The sequence below is a fragment of the Pelodiscus sinensis genome, chromosome 16 (genome assembly GCF_049634645.1).
Source record: "Pelodiscus sinensis isolate JC-2024 chromosome 16, ASM4963464v1, whole genome shotgun sequence".
NCBI classification, from domain to species: Eukaryota; Metazoa; Chordata; order Testudines; family Trionychidae; genus Pelodiscus; species Pelodiscus sinensis.
Window position 1 is genome coordinate 39818953 of NC_134726.1, and position 18064 is coordinate 39837016.

An 18064-nucleotide genomic window follows, 5' to 3' on the forward strand; every position below is an offset into this window, starting at 1 on the left:
GAACCAACACATGAGAAGGAAAAAACTATTTCTATACCTGAAAACGGCAGAATGGAGGTGTGTTTTCAGAGTGGCTTGACTGGGCAGCCCTGAATCTTGGCTGCTGTTCTCATCCATGATCTGGTGCTAGCTATGTTTAGCTCACTGTGCATAATTGCTGAAATAACATTTTTTACTAATGAAATTAGTGACACAAAAATCGCATAAGCTAGAAGGCAGAGTTTACAAAAATAAAGTTTAATAGCATCTTACATCAAAATAATCCACTGAAAATGCTTTTCACAATGAAATGTACAAACCCTGAATGCCAACAGGTAGATCTAGCCAATCTCTGTTAAACAGCATGCCACTGGCTTCACAGATCTAATGAACAGGACAAGAAACATTCCAAGTCAGCCAGGTTGACCAGCATTATCTTACAGACCTTGTGAACTCAGTATACTTGTGGGAAAGCGAACAGATGACACTGAAGAATCTTCTTTCAACTTAAAATCCTAAACTGCTCCATTTACTTTAGATTATCAGTGCAAACTCTGTTAGCTTTGAGAAGCCATCGTATTACCCATTCAATTCCCTACAGTGAATAATGGTACATGTACACGCTTCCGTCTTTCTGTCCAGCCAGGAGACAGGAATCTGTGACTGACCACCTGACCAAAGACCATTTCCCATCAGTATTTGGTGGAAGCAGAGCAGTACATTGGCCTAAAAATAAGTCCCACACTGCGATTGTTCCAGATGTTAGCACAGCTGCCGCGGAGCCACCCTTCACTTCACCTTCCAGGTACCTAACAAAACGCATAGAAGAGTAAGTCTACACAACGCCATCGCACAAGATTCTACAGGTTTTATTTCCGATTTGTTGAATGTAAAAGAAATACAAGTTTTCCGCATGGCAGAGCCTCTTAAATAGAAAGAAACCTATTAGAGCACAAGCCAGAGAGCGGGCAAAATCTGCCTTGCCAAGCCCCTGGATCCAGCCCACAGGCTAGCGGGAACCTCAGGCACGTTCCTTCCTCCCCGCCCCTGCATGCTGCTCACAGAAGCCGTTGCGATGGCCAGGTGTTTCTCTGAATGCTGCAAGTCCAAGAAGAGGGGGAGGGGCTTCACATGCTGCCCTTGCCCCCAGCACAAGCTCAACAGCTCCCACTGTCCAGAAATTAGCCAGTGGAAGCTGCCTGTCTGCACGACAGGCAGCACGCAAAGTACACCTCCATCTCTCCCACTGGGCTCATGGCCTTCAGAACAGCGCATGGCCCCTGCAGCCGACTGCTCTGAGCGGTTTGCAGGGGCATGGAAGGCAGGGAGCCTGGTTGAGGAGCCTGCTAGATTGCTGGCCAGGAGCTGCCCAGATAAGCACCTTCCAGCCAGAGCCTGCCTCTGGGACCCAACCCCCTCTCTCCCCCCAACACTCTGCCCCACCTCCGGCACCCCTACACCCCATGTAACCCAAACCCTCTGCACCCTCGGCTCCTGCACCCATATCCCCTCCCACCCAGCCATATCCCAAATCCCTGCACCCTAGCTCCAAGTCACAACCCCCTGCCAGAGCACCTCCCACCTGCACCTCTCCTCCAGGTCAGAATCCTCTCTTGCACCTTGCACCTCCCTCCCCTTCCGAGGTCACAACTCTCCTTCACCCAAGCTCCCTCCCAGACCCCACACACCCTCCTGCATCACAATCCCTTACCCAAAGCTCACTTCTGCACGCAGCCTACAGCCCAGACCTCACACTTCCTCCATTAATATCATGGAAGTGTGCGGCCCCTGACCACTTACCAAATTCTTGGAGTGCCCCCTCCAACAAAAACTATTGCCCACCCCTGGCGTAAGCTAATGGTAGGAAACTAAAATATAATGACGTTGTAAGTCATCTTCATTGCATTTGACCAGGAGAGGTAGAAGTCAATTGTTAAGCAGTACCACGTTCTACAGTCCCAATCTGCGAACGCTTACACTCCTGTGTAACTTTTCTTACGCATGTAACTATTTGAAGGATTGGAGACTAAATGTCTTATCTCCAGATTTAAGATACAGGTCACCTAGCTACAAATGGCAATGTACTCATGAATTAATGTACCTACATCCAGAGAGAAGACTCTCAAACAGTTTTAAGTATTTACAGTGTTAATTTGCCTACATTTTCCCAGAGCATTCAGAAAATTACAGCTTCTGCTACAGAATCTCTCCTCCCAGAAACATTTTATGAAAGCAAATAAAGCGTGAAGCCTGCAAGGGAGTAAATTCCCTTGCCTGAACATAGGGCTCTTTCCTGGCACACCAGGGAGATCCTCTGACACCGGGAGCTCAGAGGTTAGCTCACAGGCATGGTCAGGAAACAGGCAGGAAATGGGCAACACCCTCACTGGGATCTCCGGTACAGACAAAGGTTGAAGTGACTTATCGCAACCTCACTATCATCAGCGAGAGGACAAATGGCCCCTCGTGGCTTGCCAGCTTTGGGCTCCTTTGATCATTAAATGAGTCCAAGTTTCTGCTTATAAAATAGTCTAAGAAATATACGTGCGTTGTTCCTGAGGTACTTGCCTTCCGCTGTGTCCAGGAGGGAGGGAGAAGAACATGACCCCAGTGCTTCTGGCTGTCCTGGGATTGAACGCTCTCACCCGGAATGCAGGGTTTCCACAGGACTCATTCTCTTTGGCATGTGGGTGACTTAAAACAACAAACAAGAGGCCCTGATTTACAAAGGAAAAAGAGGTCAGTAGAGTAAAAGTTAAAAGAAAAACAATAACAAGCTGGGGTGGGTTTTTTCAATCAATCATTGGAAAACTCTTGCCTGTAATCAGAAGCCGGTGCCCGCTGATGCTGTAAGCAGTAAGAACTTACCACTCCCAATATTTATCCAATTAAATACAAACAAATCAGGAGCTGCTGGGAGGCCGGTTGGTTAGGATTTATTTGGTGCAGTGGAATGACAAGTCAGGAACACAATGAATTTAGGCACTTTTCCAGCTCAAAACAGCTAACCTCCCATCAGGATTAACTCACACCAAAAATGAGTGTGTTGGTCCCAGTCTAGTCCTTAGCCATTTGTTCACATAACTACTGCACAATTAGAAGCGACTGGCAGCTTCTGCTCAAGGCAAGGCAAAGGACAGAGTGTACTGGGAGACAGATCTTGAATCTCCCGCTGATCTGGCTCAAGTGCTATTAATCCAAACATTCATAAGCATTAAATGTATACACCTACAGGAGGAAATGAACCTCACTCACAAATCCTAAGAATGCAACTTGGCAAAACATCCAGGAATCATGGCAGAGGTGCTAGTGAATGGGAAGATCCATCAGAATTGGAACCACAAGTTCGTACACAAGTTTGTGGGTTTAGATCAAGTTCTGAGTCTTTGGGGTGCATGTAACCATCGAATAATTTCACAATTATAAGACGATGCTGTAGCATCACTGTGGTGGGAGCTAACCATTTGTGAATCGGGAAAGGCTGAGTGTGCAATCCACCAATAAATGATAGCTCTAACACACACACACACACACACACACACACACACACACATTCACTCACTCTCTCCCCCCTTCCCCGGGGTGTGTTATTCTTTTGCTTAACCAATATATCTGTGAAAAGAACAAGAAATTGAGAGAAGTGATTCAACCTCTTCACTACCAACCAACTCCTTTTTCTTTTCTTTGTGGACCTGAACACAAAAAGGTCCTTAAATCCAGGAGCCTCTTTTAGGCCATGTCTTTGCTTGCTGTGCTGAAGATCAATCTTCTGGTGTTTGATTTAGTGGGTCTAATTAAGACCTGCTAAATCAAACGCTGAGGGTGGCCCCAGAAAGTGCAGGTATTCCTGTCAGTTGTGAGGAGTAATGGAAGCAATGAGCCCGTTTGCTCCCTGTCAGCCTCCCTACTGCCGAGCTCAGTTTAGGGTAAACTGACTCTAGCTCTGTATTTTACATAGCTGGAGTTGTGCACCTTAGCCCAACCTTCCAGGTCCTGCATCGACCTGGCCTTAGACAACTACACCTTTGAACCCCAGTCACAGGCACTCCCAGCACAAACAGAATGACACTGCTTCACATACATACAGAGTCAGAATAGGCACGATGGCAGATGGAGGCAGGGTAGGAATAACCAACATGCATCTTTTTCAGAATCTGGCCGGTTTTCAAGTTCCTGCAGAAAATGGAAACAGATCATCCGACTTTTATAAACCTTCTTATTTATACTTAGTATTTAGACTGCAGTAGTGCCAGTGAGCAAGGTGCTATCCCAACAAATTACCACTCCAATAAGGTGGTAGATAATGGGAAAGGGAAAAGGATACAACATACAAGTGCCGTGAGCAGCACTAGAATGTGGCATAGGCAAACCAGCAGCAAACTCCACCATGTAGGACTGATAACTAGCTATTACAGCCAAAATCACTGTGCATCCTCCTCTCCTCCTACTGTCTGATCCCACACGCTACAGTTCCTCCCCAAAAGCCCCGGGGAGATAGTGTCATCTCAGAGGAAGTACTTACCAAATAACAAGGTTGTTCATGGCAGTGGTGCCAACCAAAGCATCTCTAATCCCTTCCACCTCAGCAAATGCCAGAATGGTTTCTTCTGGGGGCATCAAACTCTGCCTCTCTTTGCTTCTGGGGAGCACATGAACATAAACAGTAGAGGGGGGAAAACCTTCAGATTTCAATACTCCAGAGAATGAGTCACATGCAGCAATACTCCAGGAAGGACAGCATACGATCCCCTTGGCTCCACAGATACTGGTGACATCTCCAGAGGGCTCTCCCATCCCCATACTGAGAACAGCACAAATACGAGACTGCTTACCTCCCTGCCTCCAAAACGGAGATTATCTCGATTTGCTGGTCTTGAAGGGCCCCGCTACTACTGACCAGCCTCCTGTTTGTCAGCCCAAGAACAGCTTTGATGTTCCCAGTTCTCATTAGCGATTGCTTTAAGGAGCCATCTTCGGAAGAACAAAGCAAGAGCCTAAACCAGATCAGAACAGAAAGCCACATCATAATGAAGGAAAAGGAAATGGAACCCAAATCCGGCCTGTTTCTAAGCAGTCACATCTGAACCAGAGGGAGGAAATGAGGAGTAAGAGAATCCTTGCAGACCTCTGAGTAAAGGCAAAAAAATCTATTTTGAAAGATGTTTTATTATTTGTGAGATCACTTAAAAGATCCATCAGCAAGAGTGCTTCGGCCTCTGGGCAAGAGAGGTGGTCACAAGCCAAGTCCCCTCTAAGCTGTGCAGCTGCATATTAAGCCCCGTGCAGGGGCTCAGAGCTGCAGTGAGCGAGGCGCCTCTGCCTGCCGGCCCCAGTGCAGAGCTACCTTGGACTGGTCACGGCTAAGGGAGAGGTGCCCTTCCCAATACCCAACCCAGCCCCAGCATGAACCTGCCCCATCTGGGAGAGAGGTTCTGCTTCTCCATCCTTTCCCCAGCCTAGCCCAGACATGCCAGGGCCATAGAGTGGCGTCCCTCCCCAGCCAGGTCCCACTGGCCATGGGGAGATGCTTCTTACCTGGCCCCAAGCTTCTGCGGGGAGAGAGGGCTGAGGATAGGCCTCTCTCCCAGAGGCAGCCTGCACCCCCTCCAAACCACTCAAATCTAGCCTCACCCTAACGTCTATATCCCCATCTAGAGCACTCACTTTCTCCCTCCCACTCCCCAGCCCTGAGCAACCTCCTCCACCACAAACCCTGCATTCCTGGCCCCACCCCAGAACCTGCATTCCCAGCCAGAGCCCTCCCGCCCCACCCTCCAACCCTCTGCCCCACCCGAGCCCCCTCTCACACTCTTAACCCCTCAGCCCTCCCCCGCTGCACTGTACGTGTGCGGAATGAGTTCTATGATGTGCACCAATACAGACATTGCGTGTCACACATTACCTCCAAATCAGTGCACATCACAAAACGCATTCCTCCCACGGACATAACAAATGAGAGGGAACACTGGGCACAAGTAATACACGATTATCTGCGGGCAAGCTGGAGAAATGAGACTGGAAGTGTTCAATATGCAATAAAAACACACATATCCAGCAACATTCACCTTATTTCTCCAATCTCCAGCTCTCCCAAGGCAACACACACAAGATTACAGACATCTGGCAAGGGAACAATTTGTATTACTGGAATCTGTGAAGACAAAGGACAGGGATTTAGGTAGGGACATCCATAAGCTCCTTCTCGGATAGACTTTCGCCCCATTACATAAAAAGAAGCACAGTTAGATGCAGCAGAGAATCAACAATCACCATCTCTGTCCTTACCTTAAACAGGAGGCAATGACTTTTGGGAAGACAAGGATATATCAAAAGAAGTTGAGTAGTTTAAGGCCATGAAGGGGACACAAATAAGTCATGCTGCTGTACAATCAATATCCAGTATGTGGAGGTCTACTGTAAGGAACTAACAGTAGGGAACATACAACTGTAAGGAACTAACATTTATTATGAAATTGAATTGTTCAAAATATTGGGCTGCATTCTAAGGTGGTGCAAATTTAGTTGCTTAGCTTCCTTCAGGGGGGCTACACCAACATGTGCCAGCTAAGGATCTGCCCAACTGTGTAAAAGAACGTACATTCCCTTTTCGGAGTCTACAGGTTGTGGGCATCTTGCAAAGTGGCCTAATACTACCAGAAAACTACCTTACAGTAAAAAGGAAACTTCTCTTTAATTTACCTCTGCAAGGTGCCAGGTATACGCCTTTCTCCACTGGCTGGAAGCCAGAGGTTTCCACAGAGAGACTGAAGTCTCACAAGCAGTGAGGATACACAGTTCCGTGCAGCCAGCTGATTCCCACCAGACAGTGCTCACGTCCACGGCACAGGAACTTGAGGGGTTCTGCTCAAAACAAAACAGTGCGGAAGCTATTCCAATAACTACAGATCTTCAGCCTGGAGATTCAGGGTGACTCTGGCAGGAAATCACTGCCAGAGTGCCAGTGTGAAGGAAATCTGGAGTTGGGGGCTAGTGCCTTTGATTTTGACTTTGGAGTCCTGGATCCCAATGCCAGTTAGGCCATAAAGAAAATGAGTTTGGCAATTTCATCTTAGAAGTAATGGATACCCATCAATCTAGCCACCAGGGATGTAAGAGTGTAACCGCTTAAACGATTAATTGATAAGCATCAACGTATCAGTTCCCGTTACAGCTACATGCCAAATGCCGGCCCGTTTCCAGGGAGCTGGCGACCGCCCCGCACTGCAGGCTCCAAAGTATAAAGCTTAAAAGCTGGCTCCCGGCACGGACCGACTCCCGGGGAGGCAGCTGCCACCCTGCCCTGCTGGCTCTGTATCAGCTCTTTAGTTGCTTTTTGTAAAAGACAACAAGGGGGCTGACTGATTATTGCCAGAGTATTTTTTGACTGGCCTCTTGTTTTGCAGTGTTTATAGTGCAATAGTGTGCTATTAATAATTATGTCATTATTCCCCTTTACTGATGTAATTATTCCTCTTTATTCGGCTCTGGTAAGGCCAGATCTGGAGTATTGTGTCCAGTTCTGGGCCCCCCACTACAAAAAGGATGTGGACGCATTGGACAGGGTCCAGCGGGGGGCAACCAAAATGATTAGGGGGCTGGAGCATATGATCTATGAGAAGCGGCTGAGAGATTTGGGTCTGTTTAGTCTGCAGAAGCAAAGAGTGAGGGGGGGATTTGATAGCAGCCTTCAACTTCCTGAAGGGAGGTTCCAAAGAGGCTGGAGAGAGGCTGTTCTCAGTAGTGACAGATGGCAGAACAAGGACCAATGGTCTCAAGTTGTGGTGGGAGAGGTCCAGGTTGGATATTAGGAAAAACTATTTCCCTAGGAGGGTGGTGAAGCACTGGAATGGGTTACCTAGGGAAGTAGAGGAGTCTCCATCCCTAGAGGTGTTTAAGTCTCGGCTTGACAAAGCCCTGGCCGGGTTGATTTAGTTGGGATTGGTCCTGCCTGGAGCAGGGGGCTGGACTTGATGACCTTCTGAGGTCTTTTCCAGCTCTATGATTCTATGATTCTATTACTACAGAAAAACACATTTTAAAAGTCTCAGTGATTAAAAATACTTTTTGTTTAAAAAGTCAATTTGTGGTTGTAACTCAAAATACTGTTTCCCAACCTTTAGCTTTGAGGCCAGATGCAAGCTCCTGTCTCCCAGGTCACTCAATGCTACAGCCAATTGCTCTGCTGTCGTTTTGTCCTGTACAAAGAAAAAATACAGACTGATTATAAACAGTTTCAGCAAATTACGCTCAGCGGTACCAGTACGGACAAGAGACTACACTTACTGCGTCAGATTGCTGGGCAGCAGATTTATGAACATCTCTTTTGTACGAATACATTTTGGAAAACAAAAGATTATCTCCTCCTTTGAATGCTCTTGACACCCGTCCTCCCTGCCTCCTACAACCCCTCTTCACAAAGAGCAAATGTGTTTGGTTGATCACCACTCTGCAAGCAGTTCCACCTTCCTTTCTCCACTCCCATCTCTTGCACTGGCTATTCTGTACTCTAATGCTGTCCTTACAAAATTCCAGCTGAGAGCCTTTCTTTCAGTACCCGGACCAAGCCATTCTGCTCACTGGCATGGTTAGAATTTACCTCTGTGACGGGACGGGCGGCCTCCACCCCACGGAGGCAGACCCACCCTGCACTGACCCCGCGGTCGCGCTTGTGCTCCTGGGGGCAGACCAGGAGGCGCAGGCGGCGTGCGGTCCCTGTACTGCCGGCACCCGGAGAGAGGGCGGGCGCTGTGCCGGCCGTGACATGGGCAGCCGGTGACGTCATGCCGGGGAGATGCCGGCGCAGGTTTTTAAACCCTGGGTATGGCAACCCGGGGGGGACGCCCAGGAGAGGAGGCGGCAACCCGGGAGAGAAGTCATTGGGGGGAGGGGGGGCTGGGCCCCGTGGAACCACAACAGAGCCAGGAGAGGACTTGGGGGGGGGGGGGGGGGGGTAGGAAGTAGCTCAGGGCGGGGCTTGGAGCCGGTGAGTTGCGGGCATTAGCCCCGCCGGCTGGACAGGATCTAGCGAACCTGTCCTTAGGGCCCTGAGCTGGGGCCCATGAAAGAGGGCGGGCCCGGGCCCCCCTACACCCTCACCCCGGTGATAAAAGCCAAACCAAGCGTCAAGCGCCGGGGGAGAGTAAACGAAGAATACTGAGGACTGCCTCGGGGAAGGGAAAAAAGGAGAGTGGGAGCGGCTAAGCACCCGTCTGACTAGGGCGGGCAGACCCTCCACTCCTACAACCTCCCATACACTCTACCTTTGCTTCGAGTTAAGCCAGTGGGATTTTAAAGGGTTTGCTCTGCTGGAAGGCGGGGATGGCACGGACTAACTCACTGGCAAACAGGCAGCTAAGGGAGACCACGGCCCTGGCAGCAAACAGCAGCAGGCAGAAAGCCCTTGCCCCTAACCCTGAACAGATTTGGGGGAAGATGGCGCCTAGGCAGAACCACTGCTCGGGTGTTCCCTGCCTGGGGGGCTCTGCTTTTACCTTTGCCTTGCAGCACTCCGGGGAGCTGCTCCTTGCTGGCTGATGCTCTTTGAGGGTGATGGCTTCGTCAGAGATGCCATCAGATCCCATCCTGCAGCTCTCTGAGTGCAACACGCTTGTGGAGTTATTACGCTCCCTCCCATCCATGCCATACCTGGCTGGCTCTTTGAAGGGACTGGTTTTCACTTGCAAAGGAAGCACAGACAGCGTGTCAGACTGTGACAGGACGGCCGGGGTCGCACCCAAGACAGGGAAAGCAGGTAGGCGAATCTGAGAGTTACGCTGGGCGATGGCATCAGCTGAGACAGTACTTGCCGGAGTCAGCAGCAATTCCCTTGGAGAAAGCCTGCTCTTGTGCAACAGTCCTGCTGAGTGATGCTGTGTAGGCGACAGCACCTTTGCAGGAGACATAAAGCTATTTTCTGGACTCTTCCCTTCTGTATTCACTGTGTGTCTCACGTCCCCCAGCCTCACGCTGCCTCCAGCATGGTGCTGCCCGCGTCCAGACCCGGAAGCAACAAAGGGCTCCAGCTCTTTCACTGGGCAGGACTGTAGTTTCTCCAATTTAAGGAAACCAAACTCCTCATCCGGTAAATGAAAGTCTCTGATGTCCAGCTTAGAGGGCAGCCACTTGAGACTGAGCATCTCATTCTGGAAGTGAAAGGGAGGGTCAAAGGCCACAGGATCCAGATCAAGACGGCCTAGAGGAGTCAGATCTTCCAAGCCCATCTGTTGACTGCGCCCTCTTTTACCTAGAAACAGGAACACACGATAGTACGGAATTGAGAACTCAGAGGCAAGACTGTCACATTGTTGTACAAATACCCAGCGGACATGCAATTCCCTCCTCTCACTTCATGCAGTAAAACACAGCCTCTGGGTATTTCGCACCAGAAGTAAGATTTTCCCAGAGACACATTTCAGGGCAATTATGCATTTCTCAAGGCAAGGCACTCTGCTTTCGGACTCCAGCTAGACTCCTCCGGCAGAGGCTGCTGGAACTGACTGCATCGCTAGCTGTTTGGTTAAAAACGTTCCCCCCGCCAATGATTCTTGTTTCCAAACTGCTGATTGTAAGCTCCTAGGGTCAAGTCTTTTTTTAATTGTGCCTTGGAAAGTGTCAAGCACTTTGTCAGCACTTAAGTACTGCTGATGCCTGGATACTATGGTGACTGGTGTCTAAAGGAACTAAGAGAGGGGCACATCTGTGCAAATCCCAGCCTTGCACACATGCAGTGAGTATTGTAACCGTGTGACTCAAGCACACCTTGTACCTGGCCCAAATATTCTCCACAAAGCTCCCCAGCCACTGCTTCTTATCTATTTCACAGCAGTGAGCAACCAAGGCAGAGCATGGGAGGAGAAGCTTAGGGCTCACAGAAGGCCCAGAAAATGAACTTTTGAGATGTTTATTTGTTGGAAACTCTCCCCTCAATTTTCCTGACTCTAACATATGGAACCGAAGGAACCATATCTACAGGAGGCTCGACCACAAAAAGGTACCTTCGAAAGATGCCACCACTTCCACCAGCAAGACGACGGTAGCAAAAAAGGTCACAAAAAAGCAGGAAGGTAAGTTTAAGAAAATAAGAGCCAAAGCTGGGTTAAGAACACACCGGAATGTGGGTACTAGCCCTATCATGGAACTCTCTGATGTTCGGGTACCTTTAGATCCCTGTCTCGCTTTACGTTTCACAGAGGTACTTGGGAGATCATGTCGAGGTGGAGTTTCTTTAACTGCGGGCAGTGGAGTTTGCATCTGTTCTAAAGGAGGCTGATGGCATTTGCCAAATGTTTGGTTTCCCTCAGGAAGATCAGCTTCAGCTGGCCATATAATGCCTGACATTTCTGCTTCTGCGGTGACAAGCACCCTTGTTTTTCCTACTGATGAGCTCTCTGGGTCACCCTCGCAGTTTTCCTTTGCACTGTGAGAATCGCTTGAGATGCGAGCACTCTTTTCCTTCGGCTCTATGAGATCTGAATTATCAGGACGTGCTTGCGACGCATCCAGGGCAGGTCTGCAGGTAGAACCCCCTCTGCCCCTTCCTCTCCGCCAGGTTCTTCCTTTAGCTCGTCGTGTACTAACAATACTCTTCTGAGAAAGAGACCCACTGGAAGTGCAGCTCTCCCCCGAGGAAGGGAGAGATTTCGGAGAGCTGCTCGAACTCACTGGGTCACTCTCTGCGCCTAGAAAAGGGAACGGAGTGCCCCCTGCCTGCACATCGCTTTGGGCTGGTTCTTGGTAGAGCTGATCTGAATTTGAATTTAGCTGCTTTTGTTTATTTCGCAGCCCCTTCCTGCTCCTGCCCAGCTGGCTGAGAATGACAGCCTCCAGGTCTACTTTCCTCTGGCAGGCAGACATACGCCGAGTTGTCCTAACATAATACTCTACGGGAAAGAGAAGTCCTTCGATCATTGTGCAAGAGCTCAGTGCGCTTTCTGCTGCAGGAGTCGTCGTCTCTAGGACAGGAGACCCTGCTTCACTCGGGGCCTCTGGATTCTCCAAATGTTCTTCAACGTTTCCCAGAACAGCATCAGTGTTCAGCAGCCTTGAGCTACTGGGCTCACTGTGGTTTCTTTCTTTATGGGTTCTGAGTTCTCTAAGACTAGGGTTGCCTCTGCCTGCTGAGGATGGCTGATTATCTGCAGATAAATCCAAGGACCTACATAACTCTTCACAATCCACACACACATTTTCCATTTTGTTTTCTACACAGGCAAGTTCTTTTTCTGCATCACCCACGTTTTCAAATGAAACAGGGCTATCGCTCACTAAACACGGTGCTGTTGGCTCACAGCTGGCACAGATGTCCACGGCACATGGAGACAAAGGCTGCTGAACGTTACTGCCACCCATCGACATGTATGAACGTGGCTCAGGGACACTCAGAAATACATTTTCTTTGGGCATTTCCTGCCAATCTCCTACCCGTGGATCTTGAGGAGTTAAATCTTTTTCTTCCCTCACAATGACCAGCTTGAGGGCTGTCGGAATGTTATTCTTGGTGCTGGAGATGGTATTCCTCCCCTTGAACACTGGTGACCCAAGCTCCTCTGCACTGGCCATTTGATTTTCCAACCTCTGACCAGCACTGACTGGTGGCACTTCACAAGCGGATTCTCTCCCCCGTGAGACCAAAGCCATTCCACTCCTTGGCAGCTGATTTTGGCTCTCCTCAGTAACAGACATAACGAGGCCAGAGAGGACATCTTCTTGGTCCCTATTTGTGATTTCTGCCTGTGAACTTTTCTGTAGGTTAACTTCCTTGTTGAAGAATTCAGGCTCAAGTTTAAACGTGACAGACGTTTTTTTCTCAGTGCCAGAGGCAGAAGAGGCATTGGTCTGAAACCCACATGCTTCAGGTTTATCACCAGCATTGGGAGACTGTTTATCCACCAGTTCTGTGGAAACAAATGCAATGTATGAAGAGCATTCCCCAGAAGAGTCCCACTGAGACAGGAGGCAACAAAGCAGAACCAGTGAAAATTTTAGCAAAATTTGCACACTAAGGATTCTACAAAGATTATTCCACTGACATTTTATATTTCAGCCAAGAAAACAAAGCAGACACACGCTATTTGCTCAGTTTACTAAGCAAACACCAAATGGCTACATGCTCGGTAAGAAACGATACTTCTAGAAACTAGATGGTATAATGCAGCGGTTCCCAACTGCCGGTCCACGAATCCCTGCCTGCTGAGCCATGGCACACTGCCAGGCCACGCCCCCAGATGCTAATGAGCCCTCCCGCTGGGTTCCCCACGCAGCAGCAGGGTGACTGGTCTGGCAGACAACGGGTGTGCTGCGACTGGAGCTGGGGCTGGAGTGAGGCTGTCCCTACTAGGGCAGCCTCCCTGTGGCCCTGGTTCCAGCTCCGGTGGCCACTACACAATAGCTGGCAGGGCTGCATGATGGGCAGCTGCAGCGCTATACTACCCTGAACAGTAGCATGGGATCCCACAGCTCTATTCATAATGCCAAATGGTTAAAGGAAGAAATAATCCCACCTCCGGGGGCTATATTTTGAATTGTTACCTGGGGTATTAGTCTCAGTTTCCTCTTGCCTAAGCAATCGATTTTGTTCTGCGACCGTTTTCTTAACATATTTTTTAACCCTCTCAGCTCTTTGTGCACGCTGTTAAAACAACAATAAATCAACGACTCAGCATTTTATTCTTGGCACTGTTATATATATATATATATATCTCCCAAAATCTCAGCACCTGTCACCAAATTGATCATTAAGAAACACAAGAGTTGGGCAAACCTAATAATTCAGGGTCAGACAAGGGTGCTTACTTACCTGTAGCCTGTTGAATGTTTTGCTGTACTCTCTTTTCAGGAAGGCTAACTTTTCTTTCAGCTAGAAAACAAAGATAACACATCACAGACATTATACCATGTAAGCGAAAACCGAGGCCTAAAATTGTGCAGTGACATTTAACCCTGGAGAATTCATACACCCAAAGACTCAAGCATCCTGAGAAATATAACGCTTCATTGCTCAAGATCAGTACTAAGGGTCTCAGATCTGCCCCAGTTTTCTTATCCCACTGCTCTGACCATGTTCCTTTACCAGCCTCCATACTAAACTCTTTTTTTTTTTTAAATCAGCTATAAGACTCTAGTATAACCAAGGCCATTTCTGTCTGTGCACCTCTTTCCTCAACACCCCCTCCCATATGAAATTTTTGCCTCTTCCTTGCCTTCATGTCTCCACACCCACAGCTTGTACTTGGATCACCCTCCCATTCTGAGTGCCAAAGGGCCTCTTAAAACACCCCTTTATAAGTGACTACTTCCGAGAGGTCTTTCAGCAGTAAGTCGCTGTGTACTGCAGACACACTGTACACTCACAATTGAGATCTAAATGTTCCTTATAAGGCGGATTTTTACACAACCAATTGCTCAAATCAACCAGAATTAACTAATTCCTGGGAAGCTTACGGAGGACTGATTAAGCTATTCACAAGATAAAAGACATCCGTAAATGAGGTGGAACTAAGAATGTTAAGTATTGCGTAATGGACTAATCGAATAGTCAATGCATTTTGTATTGACTATTCGATTAGTTGATACAGCGCCTCCACCTGGGGCTGTTGCTACACTTCAAAGGCGAAAATGTTGCGTGGAGCCCACAATCAGCAGCTGACTCCAGGCTCCACGCAGAGCTGCCCCTTTGAAATGCCACGAGGAGCCTGACGCCAGGCTTCCCACAGCGTTTCAAAGCGGTAGCACCACACATGCTTTGAAACGCCATGTACATCCTGGGGACACCCCAGATGGCCCTGGGCTGCATGCAGCTTTTCAAAGTGACAGCACCATGTGGAGCCCAGGATGTGGCCGCTTTGAAGTACAGGCAGTCCCCGGGTTACGTACAAGATAGGGACTGTAGGTTTGTTCTTAAGTTGAATCTGTATGTAAGTCGAAACTGGCGTCCAGATTCAGCCGCTGCTGAAACTGATCAGTTTCAACAGCGGCTGAATCTGGACACCAGTTCTGACTTACATACAGATTCAACTTAAGAACCCCAGGCATCCCCAAGTCAGCTGCTGCTGAAACTGATCAGCGGCTGATTCCAGGAAGCCCGGGGAAGGGGCTTCCTGTAGTCAGCCACTGGTCAGTTTCAGCAGCGGCTGACTTGGGGATGCCTGGGGCAGAGCAGCTGGGGTGCTGCTGGGTTGGTCCAGTAGCACCGCCGCTCCTCGGCGCTACTGGACCAACCCAGCAGCACCCAAGCTGCTCTGCCCCAGGCGTCCTGATTCAACCGCTGCTGAAACTGACCAGCAGTGGCTGAATCAGGACGCCTGGGGCAGAGCAGCTGGGGTGCTGCCGGGTTGGTCCAGTAGCGCCCAGAGCAGCGCTACGGGACCAACCCGGCAGCGCCCCAGCTGCTGTACCACAGGCGTCCAGAGTAAAGCCGCGGAGCACGGGGGCAGCGGGACAGCCCAGACGCGCCGTGGCTGTCCTGCTGCCCTCGGGCTCTGCGGCTTTGCTCTGCTTTGCTCCCCGTCTCCCTGGTCTGCAGACCAGGGGACGGGGAGCAAAGCCGCAGAACAAGCGGGCAGCGGACAGCCCAGACGCATCTGGGCTGCCCGCGTGCTCCGCGGCTTTGCTCTGCTTTGCTCCCCGTCTCCCGGGTCTGCAGACCAAGGGGACGGGGAGCAAAGCGGCGGAACACGCGGGCAGCGGACAGCCCAGACTGTCCGCTGGGCTGTCTGCGTGCTCCGCCGCTTTGCTTCCTCTCCCTGATCTGCTGGAGACCAGGGAGACGGGCCCCGTTCGTAACTGCGGATCCGACATAAGTCGGATCCGCGTAACTCGGGGACTGCCTGTACCTCATCTTCCCCCCCGCCTCTATCTGATAGAGGCAGCAAAGGGAGGGAGCGACTAGTTGACTATCGGATAAGCATTTGCTTATCAGACAGTGAACTAGTCTTTCACATGGCTAGGTGGAACCGCAACTAATGGGAGCTGCGAGGCTCCGTACCTATGGACGCTTAGATAAACAAAGCATCTTGTGGCCCACCAGCAGCTTAACTGGGTGCACATGAGACCCAACTTTGAAAACCCCTGGCCTAGAAAACCGGTCCCTTCGAGCCCTACAATTCTATGATAATTGTATTGTGATTTGCTTCATTCATTCATTGAAAATGAATCAGCAGATCAGATGCCTGAATAATTCATGTACCGTTTAGAAACCTGTAATTGATATCAAAGCATCTCATGGTTACATGGCCCCAGGATACAAGACAAAGTTAGGAGAGTTCAAGGTGGTGAGCTCCGTGTAAGCTTTTGTCTCTCACCAACCGAAGTTGGCCTAAGAGCAGATATTACTTCCCTATCTTCTCTCACTATCAAAATCTCTCCGCCATTTTTATAAAATCCATTGTAAAATTAAGGAAATTCATACTGAAAAAAGTAAAGGTAGGAAATAGTGATTATTAATTCCTTGTGGGAGGGGAAAGGCCCTTAATGTAGTTTTCTCACAATAACACACATGGGAGAAAGTCTGGAGAATCAAACTTACATTTAAACTTGTTTATTAAAATATACAATAATAAACAGACAATAACAGCACACAGTAAAACCAGAAGGCAATCCTCCAACACATAACTACACAGTCTGAGAAGTGATCTGACTAAATTCACTTATTTGTGTTGAGGGGTCAATGGAGTGCTACCCTGCCATCTAACCTGCCATGCACCTGTCCATACATCACTACCATAAACTACTCAGATCTTTCATAAGCCCCTATGCTATCCCTGAGAAGGCTTTTATATCCCTTCATAGCACATGGCCACATTCAAATCAATCATATGGAACAAGTCTCCAACAATACAGTGGAAGTCATATATAAGTGTTGGCATATTACGAGATTTATTACAGACGCCTACCTAACATATCTGAGACTATGGGCCTCAAAGCGTGGAACCCAGAGTCAGGTACCTTACAGTGAGATAAGATGGCATGGACTCATTTGTCATATATGAGCAAATACGAAGCCATGTACTCCACTTCCTTGACCACACAGCCAAATGTACAGAGTATATTTAAGATTTAGTAAAGACTTCATCAAAATGGCTCTCCGAAAAGTAACATATACAATTAGTACCAGGGACACAGGAAATGTTTTTACTAGTGTACTAGTTTTATTTATCCATTTCTCTAAAGCTGAATGGTCCTTTACCTCAAAACTCTCATCTATTAATTAAGCACGTAGGCATAACACATCTGTAAATATGGTACAGTATTCTCACACTCATAGGTACATGTACCTTTGAGGAACACTGTGGGAGAATAGCCCCCAGGTTCAACCACATCAGATAGCAGTTTTAGAATCATAACAGTACTTCCTGGACAAATGTGCACTTTTTTGAGCACCACATGATCTCTGTTTAGCTATTCTTAGAACAGAACCACAGTCAGGGATTTCTGTAGGCCCTTACAAGGAGTTTCATGCCGTCTAATACCTGGTTATTTCATTCCTACAATATCTGAGCGTAACCATAGAGTGGAAATCACCAGCCTGTCTTGAATACGTGTTTTCTGAAGAAGTTAGCGACGCTCTTACATAACTGGATCATGTCGGGGATGTGAATGGGTAACTGGTCACCAGGTACCAGTTAACGGGGTAGCTGCACCCCCCCCCCCCCGAGAGGAGGGCTGCTCCAGCCCTGTGGAAGTTGGGCCCTGGCCCCCTTGCGTGGGAGAGGTTGAGAGGAGCCCGCAGCTGCCCCCCTCCATGCTTGGGGGGGGGGGCAGGGCCTGGGAACAGGATCTGTCCCCTCCGCCCTTGGTCTGCCAGGTCCCCCCCCCGCACTAACGGCGCCTGGGCTCGCGCGCCCCTTTACAGGCCGAGCCCGGGCTGCACGGCCGGAACCGGGCCCCGCCCGCACCTTCTCCTTCTGCTGCCAGGTCAGCGCCTTCCCCGCCGCCGGGCCCTCCGTGGCGAGCAGCGCCGGCCCCCCCGGGCCTGTCTCCGCGCCCCCCGCCGCACCAAGCGCCTCAGCCTCCCGGTCCCGAGGCGCGCGCCGCGGGGGCGGGACGGCGGCGCGGATTGGCCGGGGTGGAAGGCGCGGCGCCGATCCTG

General features: G+C 49.5%; 1 protein-coding gene across 2 annotated transcripts; it reads right to left on the bottom strand.

Annotated features, from left to right (window-relative positions):
• Nucleotides 1-216: 216 nt before the first annotated feature.
• PALB2 (partner and localizer of BRCA2) lies at nucleotides 217-17944 on the bottom strand. Of its 2 annotated transcripts, XM_075899930.1 has the most exons (12): nucleotides 17871-17944; nucleotides 13775-13834; nucleotides 11136-12872; nucleotides 9471-10222; nucleotides 8094-8174; nucleotides 6679-6840; nucleotides 6045-6130; nucleotides 4812-4973; nucleotides 4502-4618; nucleotides 4065-4152; nucleotides 2548-2696; nucleotides 217-788 (listed from the first exon to the last, which is right to left on the bottom strand). In XM_075899930.1, the coding sequence occupies exons 3-12, from the start codon at nucleotides 12658-12660 to the stop codon at nucleotides 575-577; spliced, it is 3336 nt and encodes a 1111-aa protein (XP_075756045.1). In that variant the 5' UTR covers nucleotides 12661-12872; nucleotides 13775-13834; nucleotides 17871-17944; the 3' UTR covers nucleotides 217-574. The 2 variants fall into 2 exon arrangements, with proteins under 2 accessions (XP_075756045.1, XP_075756046.1); XM_075899931.1 differs by lacking the exons at nucleotides 11136-12872; nucleotides 13775-13834; nucleotides 17871-17944 and adding an exon at nucleotides 10974-11124.
• Between the last annotated feature and the right edge of the window lie 120 nt (nucleotides 17945-18064).